This window comes from Oncorhynchus clarkii, chromosome 23, assembly GCF_045791955.1.
Source record: "Oncorhynchus clarkii lewisi isolate Uvic-CL-2024 chromosome 23, UVic_Ocla_1.0, whole genome shotgun sequence".
NCBI lineage: Eukaryota > Metazoa > Chordata > Actinopteri > Salmoniformes > Salmonidae > Oncorhynchus > Oncorhynchus clarkii.
Window position 1 is genome coordinate 24,721,098 of NC_092169.1, and position 17,178 is coordinate 24,738,275.

The 17,178-nt window shown below is 42.9% G+C and overlaps 2 protein-coding genes across 4 annotated transcripts in view; one reads left to right on the forward strand and one right to left on the reverse strand.

Moving 5' to 3' along the window:
• Positions 1-4,736, forward strand: part of LOC139381631 (PDZ domain-containing protein 7-like) — a 47,372-nt gene extending 42,636 nt beyond the window's left edge. Inside the window, exon 15 of the mRNA XM_071125296.1 lies at positions 3,181-4,736. Within this exon, the coding sequence (XP_070981397.1) occupies positions 3,181-3,324 (144 nt within the window). The 3' untranslated portion in view covers positions 3,325-4,736. The remainder of the gene's footprint in view (positions 1-3,180) is intronic.
• A 325-nt stretch (positions 4,737-5,061) lies between these two features.
• LOC139381541 (leucine zipper putative tumor suppressor 2 homolog) overlaps positions 5,062-17,178 on the reverse strand; it is a 97,583-nt gene continuing 85,466 nt past the window's right edge. For all 3 annotated transcript variants that reach the window (XM_071125165.1, XM_071125167.1, XM_071125166.1), the window contains 5 exons: positions 13,507-14,223; positions 12,987-13,109; positions 12,487-12,633; positions 11,839-12,354; positions 5,062-11,698 (listed from right to left, as the gene is read on the reverse strand). In XM_071125165.1, coding sequence (XP_070981266.1) covers positions 11,411-11,698; positions 11,839-12,354; positions 12,487-12,633; positions 12,987-13,109; positions 13,507-14,223 — 1,791 coding nt within the window. In that variant the 3' untranslated portion in view covers positions 5,062-11,410. The remainder of the gene's footprint in view (positions 11,699-11,838; positions 12,355-12,486; positions 12,634-12,986; positions 13,110-13,506; positions 14,224-17,178) is intronic.

Consider the following 17,178-nt stretch of genomic DNA (forward strand, 5'->3'; position numbering starts at 1 on the left):
TCAGAGGTTAGAGGTTACAGTGTGGTGAAGGGAGTAATGTCTGAGACAACCCTACTGTAGCGATCTCTAGACACTAGGTCGAAGTTTCAAAATCAGGAGTGTTTGTGGGTGTGTTGCTGCCGTGAGCATATCAGGTGACAGCACTTCCCAGGTTCGATAGGGCCCTGACTCGAGTGTCAAACACTGGGGATCTGGTGTCGGCTAAGCCTTTCAGTTTCCATGAATTCCCCTCTGAGTCCCCCCCCCCCCCCCCTCTCTCTCTCTCTCACACACACACACACACACACACACACACTCACACACACACACACACACACACACACACACACACACACACACTGACATGCATGCATACAGAAACGTGACAGAGACCTTTGTGAAGGAGAGGAAGGGAAGGACAAGGAGGGAGAGAATTGTTTGGGAAAGAGAGAGAGAGAGACAGACCGATATAGACGGAGCTAGACGTGGTTGGTTTGCTCTAGCCCCTTAATTCCTAGGCATAGCCTGATAGCCTGTCCCGAACTTGTGTGTATCTGCCACACACTAAGAGCAGGGGGAAGTCGGATTACTACACCAGACTGACTGTTCACACACATCCTATCTCCTTGTTCCTGTCTGATAACTGCCTATCTTTAAGCTAGCCACCAGGTCTGTATGTGTGTGTGTGTCACGCTTGCTATTGCCTTGACGGTTTTGTCTAAAAGGGATAGAGCTTTTGTCAAAATTGACTTTTTGTAGCAGGTTAGGAGCATTAACATAGCAGGTTAGGATAATTATATTACCCTTTTTAAAATGGTTAGGGTTAGCTGAAATGAAAAATGACGTCAGTTTGACAAAAGCTGTATCCCATCTAGACATGAAGTGTGTGCGTATGCATGGTTGACACAAGGTGTGTAAATGAATGTGTGTACAGTGTATATCCGTGCCATGTGCTAGTTACTGCTCTCTCTCTCTCTATCTATCCTTTTCATCTCGGCTATTAGCTGAGATCCCCCATTAGAACACCAGTCTGCTCAGTAAGATCGCTGCCCAGCAAAAAGGGGACGTCCTGTGGACATTCGGCAACATTCCCGTTAGGTCCCTTAAGGGTTTCGGTGCGATGCTATCCCACTGAAGAGGTTCTAAGAACGCTGCGTGATCGTTCTCTGGTAGACCTTTGTGTAGTTCCCTGTAAGTTACCAAGTCGTCACTGAGGGCCATGTCAGGACCCTTTTAAGAAATGTTCCAGGACTTTTATTAAACTAGTCTTTAGGACGTTGTGTGATGGTCTGAAGGGAACGTTCTCTAGGGGACTTTTTTGTAGTTCACAGTTTGTCCCAGGGTGTTTTTAGGACGTTCTTGGAACGTTGTGTCATGGTCCCCTGAACGTTCTTGGGACGTTGTGTCATCTGGAGGTTTTTGCCACGTTATGGTCCCTGGTGTAACAAACCACTATAATTAAATAAATTAAATGGCATGGGGGTTTTAAGGTAAGCTCTTCAGCTAAAATAGTGTAATAATATTTTATCAATGAATGCACAACCTCTAGATTTGGGGTATGCTGATCTTTCTGCTGCACCACAAAGTCTGTAGAAGTTCAGAAGTACTCTACACATTCAGCCCCTATAACACATCTCTCCACTTAGCAAAAGAGTGCCATCTGCTTTATAGTTATCATTTAAACTGACATTTGTGTCATTGATTTAATTGACTTATTTCAGCAATTTGAGTTTGTGTTTTTTGTATAGTTGTCTAATGTTGGTGGGGCGTGTTATTTTGTTTTAATGTTACACCTGAATTGGAATGCCGTGAACCAAGAGGTTGTGAGTTCAAATCCTAGTTGAGGACATGTTAAGTAATAATTACTGTTGGAATAAACATACACAATTGAATCATGTATTTTAACGTGTGTCAATTATGTAAGTAGAAAATAGTATGTTAAAAGTACTCTGGTTCACCAATCAGGGCCTTGATGGGCTTGGCAACAGTAGCAAGGGGTGATGTGTAATGAAAATAGCGCGTGGGGGACGACAACGTTTCTTTGGGACCATCAGGTGATGTCCATGGGACAAACCGGGAACTAGACAAAAACATCCATTGGACCATGACACAATGTCCTAAGAACGTCCTAAAAACTTCCTTGGGGACATTTGGGACCAACCGGGAACTAGACAAAACATTTAGGGGACCATGAAACAACGTCCTGACGACTTTAGGAGACAATTTTGTGACATTCTGGGGACAACTGATTATTGTTTGCAGGATGTGTACTTAACAGTACTCTAAAAACTAGATGATTATACCATTTAACCTGTCCTAGTGTTCTAGTGTTGCTCTCTCCAGAAATATGGCCTGGAGTCTGGATAGTGATCCACTACCACCACTGCCTAGAAATTAAGAGCAATGCACATAGCTGAATAATCCACATGAATAGGTTTAAAGTATAACAATAACTAACTATTTGTCATTTCGATACTGTATTTGTAACGTCAAACCAGACTACAATAGAGAGATCTAATTCAGTAGGGAGGACCCTTTAGTGGATGATGCCTGTTGGTTAGAGAAAGAGAGAGAGAGAGAGGAAGCCTCAAAAATAACATCCATAAATGTTTACCAAAGAGGATGAATGACATTATGTTTAATATTCAAAATTATTAATCTGCTCTTTAGTTAAATGGATCAACCTTTTTTGATACTGGCATGAATGTTTTGGGTCAATAAACATGATCAAATATTTTGTTGAACAACAGTTTCATGAGGGGAGATGTTCCAGCAGGTTTGGGTAAAATAGATTATGTGTGTGATTATGTTGTAGCCATTCAGTGGGGTTGTGTTGTGAGTGTCAGCCAGGTGCATCCTCGGTGTGCACTGATGACATCACAGGAACTTCCTCTCCTCGGGGTTCTAGAACTCGGCAGTGCTCTGTTCTCTTCCTGCAGGAAACAATGCAGGGGGAGGCATTAAGTGTGGTTGGTGTGTGTGTGTGTTTTCAACATAACCTTGAGCTTCATCTACTGGGATATGAGTATAGAGATTAGAGAAAAAGACGCTAAGTGGGATGCACAGTAAGCATGTGTAAGCATGTGTAGGCCTATGTGTGTGTATATCACCTCTAACCTGTATTTGTGTGTGTGTGTATGGTTTGTGTGTGTTTTGTCTATGCATGCATATGTGTGTGTGTATGTGTGTGTATCTCTCCAGGCTGGGTATGAGCTGGTGTCGGTGGACGGTGAGTCTCTGCAGCGTGTGACCCATCTTCATGCGGTGGACGTAATTCGCCGGGCATTCAGCAACAAGGCCAAAGACTCCATGGTGTTCATCGTCAAGGTCCCCAAGGGGCCCTAAGAACCCAAAGAGCCCTGCTGACAAGCCCACTGTTAGGCTTACACAAATACTACAACCTCAGTACTACAGGCCTGTCAAAAAGGATGCTCCGAGGTGCAGTTCACCAACCCTCTTTGTCTGGAAATGGAAATGAATGAAATGCTGGTGTTCAAACCAGAACGTTGTCAGTTACAAGTATGTGGATTTACAGAAGATGAGGATTCGTCTGATGCAGATGGTTCGGAATGGAAGGGAATGGTCTACTCACAGAGGAGAGGAAGGTACCTCTTACACTGACCAATACGCTTGCTTCTCCTCTAGGGCAAAAGGGACAATGTTTCCATAGAAAACAGGAAATACTGCTAAAACAAAAATTGGTAATGTGACATGTTATGTTGTAACTGCAGTCGACATGTGGGTCTACTGCGCCTACTTTGAGTATAATAATGTGATAAATAATATTTATCTATCAAAGATAGACTGGATTATATGTATCCCTTTTGCTATATTAACTTATATTGTTAGCTAGCGTTGTTAGGAGTCAGCAGCTATAGCAATCATATTAATATAATGTACTGTAGGTAACTTCAAGGGAAGGAAACTTAATTTTGTGGAAGCAAAAACATGCAGGCACGCACGCATGTACGCAGACTCACTCACTCACTCACCAACCCACACTCTCACCACTCACACGCAGGAAGTATGACCCCCCCTATACACACAGTTCCAGGGACCATTTCAGTCCACCAGGGTCCTGCCAGAGAGAGCGAGATTACTGTGTCCAACGTCATGAGGTTTATAGTCCAGATTAAGCCTCTGTATTATAGTTGTGGTTTAGTGGATGTCTAGGGGATTAGTACAAATTGCAGCTCTGTTTAAAACTGTATTTCTGGCAATCAGAGTTCATGTTTCTGGAGCAGGATGCCACTTTAGATGCTTGATTACATAGGCTTGTGGACTGAGCCTGAACAGACATGTGGAGGAGATAGGGTTAAATGATGTACAGGATGTGAGGACCAGTGGCTTAAACTAAGGTTGGGTTGAGAGGCAGAGGGGCTAAGACTGGGGTGAAGAGAGAGGGACTGTCTGGGTCTGGGAAGGGTTGATGAAGGGCTAATGTTAGGTCAAGGGTTAATATTAGGTTAGGTTTAGGTCCCTAACACCCTGGAATCACCAGAGTGTACAGTGCACCACGCATAGTTCCTGACCTTTATGAGCGGCAGAGGGCCTGAGAGGTGCTTACATATGACTTGCTGTAGGGCTAGAATGTCTGGCTGGTGACAAATGCTGCTGTAAAGCTCAATGGCAGTATGGTCGGCTAAGCTTCTGTTATTTATATATATGTATATGTGTGTATATATGTATGTATGTGTGTGTGTGTGTAATTATGCATAATATACATGTAATAAACATATAATAAGGTACATCCAAAACGTTTTCAGAGCTATCGTATTAATTTACCACAATAAATGTTTTATTGACACTTTACACCGTCTGTCTGTGTCTCTGGATCGTGTAATATTAATGGAAGTAGCTACAGGAAGTAGTTTGGTTGTCAACTGATAAATATGAAGGGGCAAATCTTCACTTCCACTTAAGTCAGATTTTCACTAAGGCTGGGATGAATTTGTTCAATGGCGATGGCAGATTGTGAACATTTGAGGGAGTTAGGATTCACCCCAAAAAGCCTTCATCACTTCAGAATATTTCTTTTCACCAGTGCATCAGTGTAAATTCCAACAACCATGTCACCATGGTGACATTTTGTATCTTTAATTAAAAACAAACATACTTTTGTACAATAAATTTACAGCATGAAAATATACATGAATGACTACAAACACCATGGATTAATAAAGGAACAGAACACCTAAACACACTAAAATATAATTGTATACTTATGCACACTAAGGAAGAAAAGAAACAAGACAAATACAAACAAACGTGTTACGTTGCTTTGGTCTAGTCGCAGTGGCTACATTTGAAATATATATTTTGGTCTGAGTAAAGGACTAGAATGTCACTCAATGTAGAAGTAACTGCCAAAATTAAGGAAACGCCAACAAAGTCTTAATAGGGCGTTGTGCCTCCACAAGCCAGAACAGCTTCAATGCACATTGGCATAGATTCTACAAGTGTCTGGAACTCTATTGGAGGGAAAACGCTGTTGTTTTGTAGGTCGTGGAAAACGCTGTCTCAGGCACCGCTCCACAATCTACCATAAGTGTTAAATTGGGTTGAGATCTGGTTTTCATGCTCATCAAACCATTCAGTGATCACTTGTGCCCTGTGGCCAGGGCCTTGTAATCCTATGGGGGGAGCATAGCCATGGTAGCCAAAATAATGGACTGCCCAGCATTTTTATACATGACTCTAAGCATGATGGGATGTTAATTGCTTAATTAACTCAAGACCCACACCTGTGTGGAAACACCTACTTTCAATATACATTGTATCCCTCATTTACACAAGTGTTTCCTTTATTTTGGCAGTTACCTGTATGTCATTTTCAGTTAGATACTGACTGTATTTACACAGAAAATTGTTATTATGTGGTTATGAAGAAAAGTGAGAAATGTGGAAAGGGGTATCCAGAGTGCACTGTGCTTTCACCGAGGGGGTTCCTCACAGTTACATTAGTCAACAAAAATAAGGACTCAAATATTTGTCAAACACCTACTTTTTCAGTGGCAGTTGACTAGACTATAACTGACTAAATAGACCAGAAAAAAACTATAACTAAACAAAAAAATATATTTCAGTTGCCTAAAACAAGACGAGACTAAATGATCTCAAGTCTGACTACTAAGTGGACTGAACAAGAGTTTTTAGAACTGATCTGTGGTGGTGTTCACGATTCCTCATCACTTAGAAGTTATGTAGAATGTTTCCCAGTTGCTTTGAATGTTCAACATCATAGTGTAGGAACACTTTATAGCCTCAAAGGAAAATATTATCCAACTTTCAAAACCACTTGAGGGCAAATAAATCTGATTTTCCCGTTCAGACACAAGTCACTTGACCAGGAATCAGATTTGTATCTGACTTCAAGCCATCTACGAAGGTGGTTTGAAATGTGGCTTGAATTATCAGATTCCATTGTGTTTTTTTCCTGTTCAGACTGCAGGAAAAGGACACGGTTTAAGAAAACGTCTTGAGATTACCGCTCTAAAGGTCTGAACCATAATACCCACGCTACGTTTTTTCTTTCTATCATGCATTGGCGGGGCGCATTTAACATTCATAAAGCATATCTGTTCTAAAACTAGGACCGGACAAGTAACCATCTATTTAGACTACACTTTGTTCAGTCATGTTACCTCATTAGCTAGTTATAGCTAACAACCTGGGCCGTGTTCAGCAGGACGGAACGCTCTGATAGGCATGTTTGTTCTACATAGCACATTTCTATCTGACATGTTGAATAAGGAATAACGTTGGCTCTATTCATGGAATTTCTATCTGCAACGTTCAACAACGTTTTGCAACTGAACGTGGCCCTGGTAACATTACCAGTAGCCTATGCAAACATTTGGTGGCATAGATAGAAAGGAAAAGGAATAGCAAACAATTTATTGAATAAATTCATCTTGACACTACACTACCTCTGACTGGGTAAATGGCTTTATTTTGAGTGGACCCAGTGACTCAGACTTGAGCACTTGGACCAGGACTCGTGACTCGACCATTGGCGACTCAGACTTGAGCACTTGGACCAGGACTCGTGACTCGACCATTGGCGACTCAGACTTGAGCACTTGGACCAGGACTCGTGACTCGACCATTGGTGACTCAGACTTGAGCACTTGGACCAGGACTCGTGACTCGACCATTGGTGACTTGGGACTTGATTAGGTTTCGAGGTTTAATTAATCAACTACATCACTGGGCAAAACAGTCATTAGCTCCCTCCTGTTCGAAATCATTACCCACTGGGCAAAAACGGTTTGAATCAACATTGTTTCCATGTCATTTCAACAAAATCATTTAATGTGATGAAGTTGAATCAAAGTGTAAAACTGATTAGACTTGAAAAAAGTCATCAACGTAAGGAAGTGTTGTCTTTTTTACACCCTACTTTTATCCTAAATCCAATGACATGACATTTTATGTTGATCTCACATTGAATTCAGGCTAGTTGACAACTCAACCAAATGTAAATCAAAACTAGACGTTGAACTGACGTCTGTGCCCCGTTCTACTTTTGGACATGTGGCTGCGGCGTCTGTGGAACGTTGATAAATGGACGCGACCGAGGCCAAATAATTCTTATATATGTTTGTCATATTTCTGCTGTTGGGATGAGAATAGGATTTTATGCAGACAAATATGTTAGTAGAACAAGGCTACTACTGTATGTTTGTTTGTGCACATGGAAGTCAGTGATTTATGTTTACTATAAGTTAATGAGGCAATAAAAATGACTAAAATGAAAGTTGACAAAAATGGATTTAGTTGACAAAAATGGACCACTGTTTTTGTCATTTTGACAATAACTACACTAAATCATTATTCAAATGTGAATCAGACTTAATGATATTTAAGTCAAAATGACTAAATCTGTTACAGAGTGCCAAAATTAACACTGGGGTCCCTTTCAGTTCACTTTACCTGTGCTACTGTACTGTGTTAACCATTACACCTGTGCTACTGTGTTAACCATTCCACCTTTGCTACAGTGTTAGTCATTACAGCGGTCTAAGGCACTGCATCTCAGTGCTAGAGGTGTCACTACAGACCCTGGTTCGATTCTGAGCTATATCACAACTAGCTGTGATTGGGAGTCCCATTGGCCCAACGTCATCTGGGTTAGGGTTTGGCTGTGGTAGACTGTCATTGTAAATAAGAATTTGTTCTTAGCTGGCTTGCCTAGTTAAATAAAGGTTCAATTAAAAAAATGACACCTGAGCTGCTTTTTCCACCTGACTGTGTTACAGATGATGGTACATCCACACTGGAACATCATATGTTCTATTCCTCTCTTAAAGATACATGTTGAATGTTGTAAAATGGTAACCTTGTAGACCTTATATGACTAAATTGAAGATGAATGTTTGTACCATATGTGATGAACACATTTTTAGTTTAGATATTATTTTGATTAAATGCTTTGTGTGTTAATAAGTGTAGTCTGAAGATGACAAACACAACGATGACGATGATATTGGGTGATATAGATGATAATGGCCGCCAAATGAAAACTCAATCGCATTGAACAAGGATGACCATTAATGTGCTGACCAATGTAAACCTTGGCTAAAAGCTGGATATTTCCCATATTTTTGTATGTTTGTTAAATCATAATGCGGCTTGGTCAACAACAAAGAGTGGAGTTTCAATGTTAATCATCTCATTGGTATATGTGTGGTACTGGAAAGATATATAGAACGCTTTATTATACTTTGTACATTAAACCCACAATGGTACTGGTGTTACCACAAAATATCTTCAGGTGCTATATAAAAAAATATATACATCATCATCATTGATCATATTGATTTCCATTTATCTGTTAGATTCCTTTTTATAAACTCTTGTTTACCTCTGTAATATAAAAGACCAGAGCTCTAGTTTAATCCCTTCTTATGAGGAAGCACAACTGAAGACTCCAATATTTATCTATGGCTCCCCACATAGAAATAGAATTACATTCTATTAATGATATTTCTATGGCAGTGGTTGCCAAAATGTTGATATAACCACTGTAACAGTTCCATAATGACCTGTTTGTCATGCCTTAGGCTAATATATCATGCACTGTCCAGCACAAACCCCTACATCAGGGATCATCAACTAGATTTAGCCGCAGGCTGACATTTTGGATGGTCAGCGGACTGGTACATAATTACAAATCATTTGTAGACCGCAAATTGAATGCAAAATAATAATAAACAATTATTTCAAACCTTGTTTACATTTGTATCTATTTCACTATTATGCGTTGGAATACTTTGGGACAGATTTCCAAAATTAAAATCACCTGGAGCTGATTTGCTGGTGTTTGTAGTCGTTTATATCCAACAACGTTTAAAAAATATAGAATTATATATATATATATTTATGTTTTTTTGCTCAGAAAACTTGGGAGGCCAAATAAAATCACTGCCAGTTGGGGAACCCTGCCCTACATTACCTGGACTGTCCTCTCCCAGACTTTGACAGACAAGGGAAAGACATGCAATTTTGCCATCCACATTATCTAGGTGTCAGTGAGTGAGCCTCACAGTTACTGGCCAGAAGGGACAGGAAGTCTAGGATGTGTTACTTGGCTTTTTGATGAGAGGGAGGGAAAGGGGGGGTCTAGTAATAAAAAGTAAAACGTTAGAACAATATTAACAGTCCAGCGTGTGCGACAGTGAGAGAGGCCAAGGGAGGGGGAGCTCAGTACAGTTGAACAGGGATGTGTTGTTGGTTTCACTGTGATACCATAAGGAAAAGTGACACCATATGCTCACTGATCCAATACGGCTCCATAACAGTCCCAGCAGCCAATGCAGCATCGATATCTTTGACGGGCAGCTTAAGGTGTGTTTCTTCCTCTGATTTGTGCTGAGAGAGAGAGAGAAGGGCAGCGGTTGCACTTGTGCTGATATCTCCCATGCTAATCACTCCCTCATAGTGCTACTTGCTTCTATTTGTGTCATTCACATCAGAGAGGTTGTAGAGAAGATACAATAGGGTGACTATTGGCTTAGAGAGAGGAGGAGCACAACACAGCACTCACATTAAGCCTTTGATGTCTTCTTTTGGTTTTCTCTTCCTTCTCACCACATCTCTCAGTCTGATATGGGGAGCTGAGAGTCAATATCAACTGACAGATATGGTTCAGCCAATGACAGAAGAGAATGTTGACATGTTAGCTGCAAGCAGCCAATGATAGAAATCCAGGATGTTTGAAGATTCCATGAACAAGGAAGAATGTAGACTACAGTTCCTTTCTTAGCCAGTGCTGAAAACTGAACAGTTGCATTTTCTATTTGTGCCAACAGTCCTTATACATCCCATCAAAATACTACATAGTCCAATTCCACCAAATATAAATCCATATTTCCTGGCCAGTGGATTATTTCTTGTCCTTTCCGTACTACTTCTAGATGAGTTGCTGATCCACTGAACACTGTATATATAACATTGACAGCACAAATTGTGAAAGTGTTATTACATCATTGCTTTAGTGCAAAGGTGCACAAAGTCCTGTGGACGAACGAAAACACAGTCGAGTGGTGATGATGTCATCGTTATAGTAATGTCATCATTATGTGCTGGTGGTCAGGTAGTCACACCTGTGTGCTCCATACAGATGTGATTATACTCGACTCGATTCTCCCTTTTGCTTTCAATACACTGATTTGAGCGAGGTTTGAGTGGTACCAGCTTGTTTCTCAAGTCAAAAGTCATAATATACGTCCCAAAGAGTGCTGGTACTATAGCTGGGCAATCAAACCCATGTGAGGAGGCAAGGAGGATGTGTTGGTCTGAGGGTGAATCTTACTCTGGAGAGGAAGACACTCTCAACTATTTAGATACACACTAACCTCTCTTTTAAGTCTGAATAAAGATGTGATGGAGTCTTTTCTGACTGCAGGTAGTCAGCTGTTCCTGTGTGGTCCAGGAGGAGGGTGCATCCCAATGTCTAGTGGAGAGGATCCACCCTTAAACAGAGATGCTCCCTTAATGTCCATGACAGCAAACGGTCCATAGGGAAGTAAAGAGTGCTTGTACTGTGGTTAGGGGAATAAGTTCAGATATACCCTCGATATCCTAGATGCAAATTTCAAATGACACCCTGTTCTCTAGCCAAAGGTAGTGCACTACATAGGAAATAGGGTTCCGTTTTGGACGCAGCCCTCTCAGTAGCAGTGATTGGGAAATCAGATCATTTCAGGGTGCTGGTATTAATAGTCATGGCGGCGAGAGGACACCCTTGTCTCTAAATATCAGGAGATGCTACTGTTGGAGCTAGAAACACAAGCATTGAACATCTGCTAAACATATGGATGTGACCAATACAATTAGATTTGATTTTGATATCACTGGGGTTAGACAACGTCTCTGTCTGGTCTCTAAATCTCAATGGGGCGAGAGGACACCCCTGTTGTTGTCCCCTCTAGATCTCAGTAGCGGTCATCTCCTCAAAGTGGATGTCGTTGCTGCCGCTGTGGATGTCGTAGTCCTCTATGTCTCTGTTCTCCAGCTCTAGACTGAGCTCTCTCATCACCCTCTCCAGATCTCTGTTCCTCCTGTACATCTGGATGTAGTTCTGCTGCAGCTGCTTCTGGTAGCGGATCACCTTTTCCTTCTCCTCCTGCCAGACCCTCCTCTCCTCCTCGAATCCTCCCAGCTGCTCCTCACTGCTCCTCCTCTCGTACATCAGCTCTGCCCTCAGCCTCTCCACCTGACAGAGAAGTGATTGATTCATTGATTGACTGAAAACCAGCAATACACAACAGATCAGTGCAAAAACGAGTATTATTCAAGCACCATTCTGCAGATAATAAATTAACAAAAGAATGTCTAAACATTGTTGGAGCCCACCTGTTGCCTGAGTCCAAGCACAGCTTCAGCACTCTGTCTCTGAGTCTTGGCCTCATCACTCTCCCCTCCCCATACCAGCCTGCCCTCCTCCGCCTCACGGTACCCCATAGAGGGGCTGGGGCCCCCCTTTCCACCCTCCACACCCACACGGCCCTGGGGGAGGGGCAGGCTCATGCACTGGCCCTTATTAGCCGGCGTCTGGCCTCCTCCCTGATTGGCCAGGGCACCTCGAAGCTGGACCGACTCTTCTTCCAAGCGTATGACTTTCTCGCGGAGAAGCTCAGCCTCGCTCTTCCTGCGCTGGAGCTCATTCTCGCAGACCTCTAGCTCCAGAGAGCGTGTCCGCAGGGCCGAACCAGCCTCCTGGCTCCTGGCCTGGCTGTTTTGGAGGTCGGTCCTGGCCTCCCTCAGCTGGGACTTCAGGACCACCAGCTCCCCACCCTTCTGGCTCAGCTCTGACTGGATCTCCTTCAGTTGCTGTTTCAACAGGGATATCTCACCTGATTTCTGACACACCTGGGTGGGGGGGGGGTGCATATTTTGTGAATATTCTCTTTGAAATTGTGTACATGAATCAACGTTGACCCTCACACTTACCCTAACCCATGACCCCTAAACTCCTGACCTTTCTCCTCCTCAGTGTCTCACCTCCCACTTCGTCTCCTCTAGGCGCGGTCCCAACTGGATCTGTTCTCTCTGTATGGAGGCACACCTCCTCTCCAGCACCTCCCTGTCCTGTAGCAGAGAGGAGAAGTCCTCCTGAAGTTTCTTTTTCTGCTGCTGCAGCTGGAACACCTGAAGTAGAGACACAGACAGTTAGAGTCGCATTTTGACAGTCCCAAAATCAGGAGATGCTACCAAAACAGCAGCAACATTTCAAACAATAGTACAAATAGTACAAACAATAGTAACTTGCTGTCATACAAAACAGGGTCCTACTTCCCAAATTAAGTTGACTGAACTATCTCTGTATCTCTGTCTGTTGCCTGTAGCTGTAAGGCATGTGGTACTCTCTGAGCCTTCTGTGAGCCTGTTTCATCTTAGAAAAACTGCTCTGTCTGTATACTATGTTTCTGTATCTATGTCGCTGTATATCCATGTTTCTGTATACTGTATCTGTCTCTGTCTATCTACACTGTAGATCTGACCTGTAGTTGTAAGGCCTGTTGTACTCTCTGGGCCTTCTGTGTAGCCTGTTTCATCTTGGAAGAGCAGCTCTGTCTCATTTCTTCCAGCTCCCTCTCACAGCGACGCTGCTTTTCCTCGTACACCTACAGCACAGGAGGTCAGGAGTTAGAGGTCAGAGTTTACATACAGATACCACATCCAGAGGCCAAACTGTGAACCAGCACTATTACGGCTTGAAAAGCTATGGAATAATTTAGCTTAGTCAATAGAAACAGCAGAAACAACAGAAACATTTTATACATATTGGTCCTCGAGGCAACACTTTAGGCCTGCTTAAGCCCCTGACATTACACAGACATGAGCCACACCAGGATCGTGTGACTCGTGTTAATTAGGGTAAACCATAAGAAAAAAAGTTAATAAAGCGCTTTCCACTGAAAACAAAAACAAGGGGTTGTTATTGGACCTCCCTGTTTCAGTCAATTATCCTCTCCTTGGTGTCTACTGAACAACTACTAAGTAAAAAAACTCCCCTCTCACCTGACAGATGGCGGCTTCGTTCTCGTCCAGGTTCTCTCTGAGCTGCTGCAGTTCCAAATCCCTCTCCCTCAGCTTCTCCTCCAGCTCCCTCATCACCCCCTCGTACCCCTCCAGAGGCGGGGGTGAGTGCCCACACGACCCACTGTCCGACAGGGGCTGGCCGCGCCCGCTCAGCGACCCCGACCCCGTGCTCTTACTGGATGACGAACGTCCGCTGTCCGAGTTAGAGTGACCGTGGGAGGTTGAGTGACTGTGAACTCCGTGGGTCACTGACCCTCCTCCGTTGGTAGTAGTAGTTCTTCCAGCCCCAGGCTCCAGGCCCACCCCGGACCCTCCAGACCCAGAGGCCTCGCTGTGGGCCAAGCTGTAGCCGGTACTGCTGTGAGTGGGGAGGCTGGACAGGGAGTTACGGCCAGAGTCTGACGTGGAGCAGGACTGGCTGCTGCGAGCGTTGCGTCCTCCGCTGTACGAGTTCCTTTTGCTGTCCGAGGAAGAGGAGGAGCAGAGCAGAGATACAACATTTCCGTAGCTCCCGGGGCTGTTGACCACAGTATTTCCGTTATTCCCATTGATAGGTAGGGGCAGGAGGAGGTTGAGGCTGCCCTGGCTCTCTGAGAGGCTGCCCCCTGGCCTCGGGGAGAGGTACTGCACCGAGTGACGGTTCTTGGGGACCACTGGTTTGAACGCAGTGGGACGGATCAGAAACTTCTCCATGTTCTGTAATGGAAGACAGTATTTGTTAATGGTTCTTACAGAAAGGTACAGACATCATTACATTGTGTTTTCAACTATGATTAATGAATTATTATCATGTTCATTATTTTCATTATTGCCTGATAGGCCCCATCAAAGGGAATCTAATCAAGGCCCTCTCAAACGCACATAGAACCACAGCACTGGGCAACCCTTGATTGGGATTTCCGGTTAAATAAAGGTATGATAAAACAAAGGAAATATGAAAGAAACTGACATTAGTGATATCAGCATTGCTAATTAGGAATGCCTGGTCTCCTCCCAATAAAGACAGGGCCACTGATAGGGTGGAAGGTCATTCTGAAGGCTCTGATTGGTTTAATTGTTATTATTGGTTTCCAGTAAGCAGTTTTCCTAATGATTTTTCTCACATCTCACTGAATATGTCACGACACAAGAGAGGGTGGATGAAAAGAGAGAGAGGGAGAGGAGAAAGATAGAAAGAGAAATACAGGGAGACGGGGAGAGAGAGAGGGAGAGGAAAGAGGCAGGAAGAGAAAGGCGAGAGAGAGAGAAGGGGGGGACAGATCAAGAGAGGAGAGAGAGACAGAAAAAGACAGCTATACACACAGGTCCGGTAAGCAGTTTTCTAAATGATTTCCCTCAGGCCTCAGTGAGTGTGTCAGTGAATGTAAGACAGCTCTGACATTGATTATAAGGTGTGAAATGATTGATTGTTAACAATTGAAAAGCCTGGCCTCATTGGACCCCCTTTCGGGCCAAAAACAAACGTGAACGAACGTCAACATTTGAACAGTCTAATAAATAGATTTCACATGCTATTGAAAAAAATTACAATTGGTTTCTGTTTATGAATGTAACATTAGAATATGAAAGAACATTTATTTCAGGGAACACAATAGCAATTTCATTAGTTTATGCAACTGTAGGCTATACAGTGCATTTGGAAAGTATTCAGACCTCTTGACTTTTTCCACATTTGTTACGTTACAGCCTTATTCTAAAATGGATAAAATAAAATAAAAATATCAATCTACACACAATACCCCATCATTTTCAGGTCTCTCCAGAGATATTCGATTGGGTTCAAGGCCGGGCTCTGGCTGTGCCACTCAAGGACATTCAGAGACTTGTCCAGAAGCCACTCCTGCACTGTCTTGGCTGTGTGCTTAGGGTCGTTGTCCTGTTGGAAGGTGAACCTTTGCCCCAGTCTGAGGTCCTGAGCGTTCTGGAGCAGGTTTTCATCAAGGATCTCTCTGAACTTTGGTCTGTATATTGTTCCCTCAATCCTGACTAGTCTCCCAGCCCTACCGCTGAAAAACATCACCACAGCATGATGCTGCCACCACCACGCTTCACAGTAGATTTCCTCCAGACATGACACTTGGCATTCAGGCCAAAGAGTTCAATCTTGGCTTCATCAGACCAGAGAATGTTGTTTCTCATGGTCTGAGAGTCCTTTAGGTGGCTTTTGGAAAACTCCAAGTGGGCTGTCATGTGCCTTTTACTGAGGGGCTTTCGTCTGGCCACTCTACCAGGCCTGATTGGTGGAGTGCAGCAGAGATGGTTGTCCTTCTGGAAGGTTCTCCCATCTCCACAGAGGAACTCTGAAGCTCTGTCAGAATGAGCATCAGGTTCTTGGTCACCTCCCTGACCAAGGCCCTTCTCCCCCAATTGCTCAGTGGCAAGGTGGCAAGCTCTAGGAAGAGTATTGGTGTTTCCAAACTTCTTCCATTTAAGAATGATGGAGGACACTGTGTTCTTGGGGACCTTCAATGCTGCAGACATTTTTTGGAACCCTTCCCCAGATCTGCGCTTCAACACAATTCTCTCGGAGCTCTACGGACAATTCCTTTGACCTCATGGCTTGGTTTTTGTTCTGACATGCACTGTCAACTGTGGGACCTATATATAGACAGGTGTGAGCCTTTCCATGTCCACTCAACTGAATTTACCACAGGTGGACTCCAATCAAGTTGTAGAAACATGTCAAAGATTAAATGGAAACAGGATGCACCTGAGCTCAATTTCAAGTCTCATAGCAAAGGGTCTGAATACTTATGCAAATAGGCTATTTCTGTTTATTTTATTTATACATTCGCAAAAATGTTAAAAACCTGTTTTCGCTTTGCCATGATGGGTTATTGTGTGTAGGGTGATGAGGATTTAAAAAAATGTAATCCATTTTAGAATAAGGCTGTAAAGGGGAAGGGGTCTGAATACTTTCCGTATGCACTGTATGTACAAACGGAAAAAAACACTAAAACACCACAATTCAAATGTTCAAATCCATTAAATAAACACAATCACAAAGATCATTCACAATTCATTCATTAAGGGCAGGTCTTAAGGAACATTATGCATTTAAGAAAATACATTTCAAAAGAAAAGAATGACATATTTTGAGTTTGGAATCATGGTAATTCTGGCAAAAAGTTTTTGGGAAATAGAGCTCAACGGGTCAATTTTAAGAGTTGTTTGGCAAGAATATTCAATGTGAAACTGCAGAATCTGCACTTTCTGATACTATATAGACATCCAAACGTTTCACCTGCATGTGACTCTGTAGGGGAATTTTTAAAAGTCACGATTTGCACTCCATTTACCAGCCTCTGTGTTAATAACAAGCTGCCGCTGTTCATCAGATTCTTCATATTGATAATACTCTCACCCATCAGACTATTATCAATTAAATCTGGTCTTTCAAGAAACTCGATTTCTATATGAAATTAGTCAATATACACTACATGACCAAAAGCATGTGGACACCAGCTCGTCGAACATCTCATTCCAAAATCATGGGCATTAATATGGAGTTGACCCCCCTTTGCTCTTATAACAGGCTACACACTCTTCTGGGAAGGCTTTCCACTAGATATTGGAACATTGCAGCGGGGACTGGCTTCCATTAACCCACAAGAGCTTAGTGAGGTTGGGCACTGATGTTGGGCAATTAGG